General features: G+C 38.4%; 1 protein-coding gene across 1 annotated transcript; it reads left to right on the top strand.

The window, feature by feature from the left end:
- Positions 1 to 1,057: 1,057 nt before the first annotated feature.
- Positions 1,058 to 3,164, top strand: LOC137742483 (VQ motif-containing protein 4-like). The gene has a single exon (XM_068482365.1). The coding sequence runs from the start codon at positions 1,367 to 1,369 to the stop codon at positions 2,141 to 2,143; it is 777 nt and encodes a 258-aa protein (XP_068338466.1). The 5' UTR covers positions 1,058 to 1,366; the 3' UTR covers positions 2,144 to 3,164.
- The last annotated feature ends 2,820 nt before the right edge of the window (positions 3,165 to 5,984 follow it).

Below are 5,984 nucleotides of genomic sequence, written 5' to 3'. Positions count from 1 at the left end.
TTGAAAAAGTAATATTTAATGTGAAAGTTAACTAAAGTTAGTTGAAATGGCACAACAAATAATTAGGTGTAAGGTAAGTATACATCATAATTATGTTGGTGAGCAAAAATGATCTCTTAAACGGTGTGGGCCGGGTTACCCTCACATGAGAAATATAAACTCAATTTTCAACTCGATTTTACACAAATCGGATCTAACACGGACCGTTTTAAAAAATTGAAAATAAAAGCGGCGGTTCGAATCCATCGATCCAAATACCCGTATACCCGCTCTTGCAAAATACTATTTGATAATAGGAGCGGAGGAGTGTGGACAACAAACTCCCCATGGACGCGTGACGAAGTAGTGAATGTATGGGATTGGTGTATGCGATCTGATCAAGTGTTTCGATCATCTTCTCCAATCCCATCACATTGAGCAAAAGCACAGAACACAAAATGACACAACACCAAGAGTCTCTCTGCAGTCTGCAGTCAGGGCTCTGAAGTCAATGCCCTCTCTCTCACTCTCTATCTCTCTCTAAAATCATCACCCATTAATATTGACACACACTCACTCCTGCACATGTCTTTGACATGATGATAAGTTTCCCATTGGTGGCACACACATGCTCGTGCCCCTCAAATTCCCAATCCAACCAATCACCTCCCACCATTTTTAAAACATCCCTAAATATTGTTTGAATGCATTTTCTCACTAGCCATTCACCTCCATCCTCCATCCCAACCCCACTCCAAACGCCAAAAAAGAAAAATCAACAAGCCAGAGAAGAAAAAAAAGGACATCTTTAGTTCAACTACTAAGAAAAAGAAAGAGTAGACCTAAGTTAAGTTAATCAACCAAGTTCCGTATCTACTTTCTGTGTCGAAGTTTAAATTTATTATTTACTTTAATAATTTCAAGTTTAGGTGCTAAAAATGAGTAATTAGATCAAAAGCTTCAAATAAATTAACGATCATACTTAATACAAATATTATATATATGTAGCAATCAAGTCGTTTAAACTTGAAAACTTCACATTTATAAATAAAAAAGAATGCTGCTGCTATATGCTATATACTATAAAAGAAGAAAGGGAAAGGGAAAGAGAGAGATTAAGGCACAACACAACCATAAGCAAACAAAACACAGCAAATAAGCAACAACCATTTTTTTTTTTCTTTTCTCCTTTTTCTTTCTTTTCCCATTTCAAAGGGCCAAAACCAAAAATCAAAAGCCTTGTTTTTCACTCTTCCAGTTCCAAATCCCAAGTCTTCTTCCAAGTTGCAACCCAAACCCCATCTTAAAGCAAGCTCTCTCTGTTTTTCTTGAGACGCAGAACGGTTTTTGGTGGCTGTGGCGGTGACAGAACACCCACCAAATCCAAATGGAATACACCACAAGCTCAAGGCCTCAAGAATTCAGAGAGAAGCCCTATTCGTATTCCCCCATAAACTCGCCGAGAACCAACAACAATGGCACGGCCACCAACGCCAGCGTCTGCAGCAGCAGCAGCAGCTCGGCGGTGGCGGCTCAAATCCCGACAACTCTGAAAGTCTCAACTCCCAGATCTGACTCCAATCCCTACCCGACAACCTTCGTCCAAGCTGATTCCTCGAACTTCAAACATGTTGTCCAAATGCTCACCGGCTCCTCGGAAACCGTCACTCACCAGTCCTCCCCTAAACGCACCACCGCCACCCACCACCACCATCATCAAGATCCAACAATTTTGCCACCTTCCAACAAAAACTTCAACATCCCACCAATCAAAACCGCCCCACCAAAAAAGCAGGGCTTCAAGCTCTACGAGCGGAGGAGCACCAATCTCAAAAACACGCTCATGATCAACACCCTCATCCCCAACTTCCAATCGGCTTCTGGGTATTCGCCACGCCACCAGGAGATCCTGTCCCCGAGCTTGCTTGACTTCCCGTCCCTCACCCTCAGCCCAGTGACGCCGTTGAACGACGACCCCTTCGACAAGTCGGCGGCGTCGCCGTCACTTGGGAACTCTTCGTCGGAGGAGGACAGGGCGATTGCGGAGAAAGGGTTTTACTTGCACCCGTCGCCGAGAGCTACGACGACTCCGAGAGACCAAGAGCCGCGGCTTCTGCCTCTGTTTCCGGTCACTTCACCGAGAGTTTCTGGGTCTTCTTCTTGATCAAATGACGAGGAGAGAGAAAGAGAAGAGAGAGAGGCATGTGTAGTAAGTATTATTTACTGTGGGTGGGTTTTGATTAAAATGATCATCAGGAGAAGTGAAGATTAATGGGTTTTGGATGAGTTTCAATGACAGGTATAGATCTTTGTTTTAATTGTACAATTTTCATATCTCTTCCATAAAAATGCTAAAAAACTTAGCTTTGTTCTTCAACTTCCTCCTCTACTTCTTTTCTTCTTCTTTATTTTGCAATTTTGCAATTTTTATTGCAGTTTTTTTATAATTTCTACCGTAACCAAATTAAGGAAGATTGAAGGTAAGTTTTATGTTGGAATCTGGGTGAGCATATATGAACGGGATAATGATTTTAAATTTTACCAACTTGCATTAGTTTAGCATTTCATTCAATTGCAGAAATGATTTTTCTTTCCTTGTGTGTGTGGGGTGGGAGAGGACTTTTATGAAGATGAGGGTGTGGGCTTGCTGGAATGGACAATTAGGAATGAGATTAAGAAGTTTTAGGGTTAAGTTTTGCTGGTTTTTTTTTTTTTTTTTTTTAACTTCTGGGTCGGCAGATTAATTAAGTTTTACTGACAAGTTAACTAAATTTTAATTAAGGATATATAGTTTGGAACTTATAATTGGGTACATTTGAGAGAGGGATTGAACTTGTTGAAGGGTTGTTCTTCTTCTAGGGTCCCCCCGATTGAGGAGTGAGGAGGACCACATTTCCCATTCACTCAAAGGCCATCCATCCATGCATGAACTTCCACCTAATCATGTGGACTTGTGACTCTGAGCTGTTGAAATTGTTCAGCTAATGCGTTAGAAGCAGGTCTTCTCATTCTGTACTTCTCTTTATTTCTCCCTTGATTTATTTATTTAGAATTTGGGAAAAAATGCGGAAAGAATGCACGAGATGGAAATGGGAGTACGGAAATCATTATATTACAAGGAGGTAGATTGTCTGCCCTCCTTTTACCATGTCCTTCCCATCCCCTCCTATTTGTGTCAAGTGCGTGGATTGAGCACATATGAGTCATTTTTTATTTAATGCATGCTCAATAGTTAGTACGCTTCGTGAATTACTGCACTAATCCTCGAATTACATGATTTTAATTATTTGTTTTGCCTTGAATACTCATACAAAATTACAAATAACTCGAAAAGAGATGATAAGGAGACTCTCTCAAAAGTGAGACTCTATATGGAAGGTTCCAAAATTATAAAACATTGTGCTAAAAACATGAGGCCGCTTATAGTCTATGAAGATTCCCACTTTAGAGAGTCTGCTTAGCATTTTTCTAATGCGAAACATGGCAACACCATTTATCAAATACTGTAATTCAAGGATTATTGCTCGAATCCACAGTTCATCTTATTAAGACCTTATATGAAATAGCCGATGGAGGGGTTTCTTTGTGGGAGTACTCACAAATGAAGAAGAATGTAGCTTTCATTATCGAAAACTTACATGCAACAAGGATATATTGGTCTCTCACTCCCACTCAATCTCATCATGTAATCCACGCCAAGAATGAGAGTGAGACTAAAAGGCTACATGAGCCTATACCTCGTCAGAGGGCTGATTTTAACACCATATTTAGATTTCCGCATCCTTCTTTATTTGTGTCCATTAGATTGAATAAATCAAATGTAAATAACAAATATGATCAAATATAAATATGTAGGAAAAGAAAAAGTGTTTGTCATTTTAGGTCCCGATAACCTCGTTATAGGGAAGTTTCCCTCCAACTTTCGTTTCAGTTTTACGTGAAAGGAAAAGCATTTGGATTTTTATCGTTAGAGGCTTTTCCATTTGTGTACAACTTTACCATATGCTGAGATAAAAGATAACGAATAATATATATATATATGCAGTGCATATACAAGGAAAGTTTAGACATTCTTCCTCTGTATTTTTATTTTTCCATGAATATATATATATATATATGAAATTGTTATTGGCACTTCAAAAATCTTATTTTACAATCTAAATTTTTTATAATTAGAAAGAAAAATGTACTTGTGAGAAATGTAGAATGAGATTTTTGAAATACTAGTAACAGTTATATATATATATATATATATATATATATATATATATATATATATATATATAGGTTGTATTGTTTTGTTTGTGATGTGGACTCATTTGACTTGGAACACAACTTTCTCAATGTGTGGACGCAAGAAAGAAAAACAAGAAACCAAAAAGTGGGGCTTTCTTTCTGTTACCCCTTATCACACTCGAGGACGAAAGGAGAAAGAAAAAATACCAAGTACAATTTGAATTTGCAAATTAAAGCTGCAGATAAAATGTCAAGACTTGTTCTTTTTTTCCTTTTTCGACACTCAATTTCTGTCATTGTGTTGTGTGCGCGTGTGTGCCCAACAAGTTGGTGCGTTGAACTGAAAGACCGCCAAAGTTGTTTCTTATTTATTTATTTGTTTGTTTTTGCAATTTGATGATGGATGAAGAAATATATTTTGTCTACTTGTTTTAGATTGACAAAGTATTCTTGCTTTTTTGGATTGTTGAACAAGTTTTGGATTTTAATGGAAATTGGATATTCTTGAAAGATATTTATCAAAGAAAAACTTGTGTGGCGGGTAGAAATTTGGAAACATGACAGCCTAAAGAAAAATGAAATGAACAAAACAATCCTCAAGTTACATACTGATATATCATTGACCCCTTCGACCGCTGACAATCAAGTTAAGTAGTACTTTTTGGGGTGAATTTTTTTTAGAGGCTTTTGGCTTGTGATGCAGCACATTAATGAAAGGGTTTATGATCATTTGATGATAAAATGTCATTTGTGCATCTCATTAATCATCCCTATTGTAACCGCTAGTGCATTTTTCTTAGGTTCATGCATTACAATTGTGTAGTCTTTATTTTGCATTTATGCAGCCCCTAGCCATATAAGGGAGGCTTGTTCCCTTAACTTTTCAGTATTCCAATAATCAATTTACAGACTATCCTAAGTCTCTCATTGAAGAGTGCTAATTTCCTTGTGGATTCAAGGCTTCCTAGTAGAATACGAAGATATTCTTCTAGTTTCCGCTTCTGTTCTACATCAGTTGGTATCAGAGCCAAGTCTTTCCTTGGGCTGATGGCCAATTCCCCTAATGGCAATGAACGTCGAGAAGAGGCTCTTACAAGAGCCGAATTTATGGCATACCAGAATCAAACCCAGCAGACGTTGCATGAAATCCAGACAACTCTTACCAGGTTGGTGGTGCAACCAGATGTTAACAATCAGGGTCCAAGACGAGAACGTGCTCCAACGTACCAAGATTAGTGTCAGGTAGCCAATGAAGATTCTAGCGATGATGAAGAATATGCTGATGAGATATTCAGAGGGCTAGGAGAAGATAATGGTCCTCCAAGACAACATGATCATGGTGTAAACAGAGATTATCGTATGAAGATTGATTTACCAAGCTTCAATGGTCACCTTCATATCGAGGATTTCTTAGACTTGCTGAGTGAAGTAGAAAGGTTCTTTGAATACATGGAGATTCCTGAAGAAGAAGAAAAAAAACAAAGTCTAACTTATTGCCTATAAGCTGAAAGGTGGAGCTTCTGCTTGGTGGGAGCAACTTCAGATATTACAAACTCGTCAAAGAAAGACCCATGTGCGTTCATGGATGAAAATGAAGCAGTTACTGAAGGCAAGGTTTTTACCTCCTAATTATGAACAAGTTCTTTTCCAACAATACCAAGAGTGCAATCAGGGGAGCAGAACTGTCCAAGCCTATACAGAGGAGTTTTACAGATTAGCTTCACGCAATGATCTCATGGAAACTGAAGTGCAGCAAACAGCCAGGTACA

The sequence above is a fragment of the Pyrus communis genome, chromosome 8 (genome assembly GCF_963583255.1).
Source record: "Pyrus communis chromosome 8, drPyrComm1.1, whole genome shotgun sequence".
In the NCBI taxonomy this organism is placed as follows: Eukaryota; Viridiplantae; Streptophyta; class Magnoliopsida; order Rosales; family Rosaceae; genus Pyrus; species Pyrus communis.
This window is presented reverse-complemented; position numbering and strand designations above follow the sequence as displayed.

What these genes read in the sequence shown, in the direction of transcription:
- LOC137742483 (XM_068482365.1), top strand. Translation starts at nt 1,367, where the DNA reads ATGGAATACACCACAAGCTCAAGGCCTCAAGAATTCAGAGAGAAGCCC.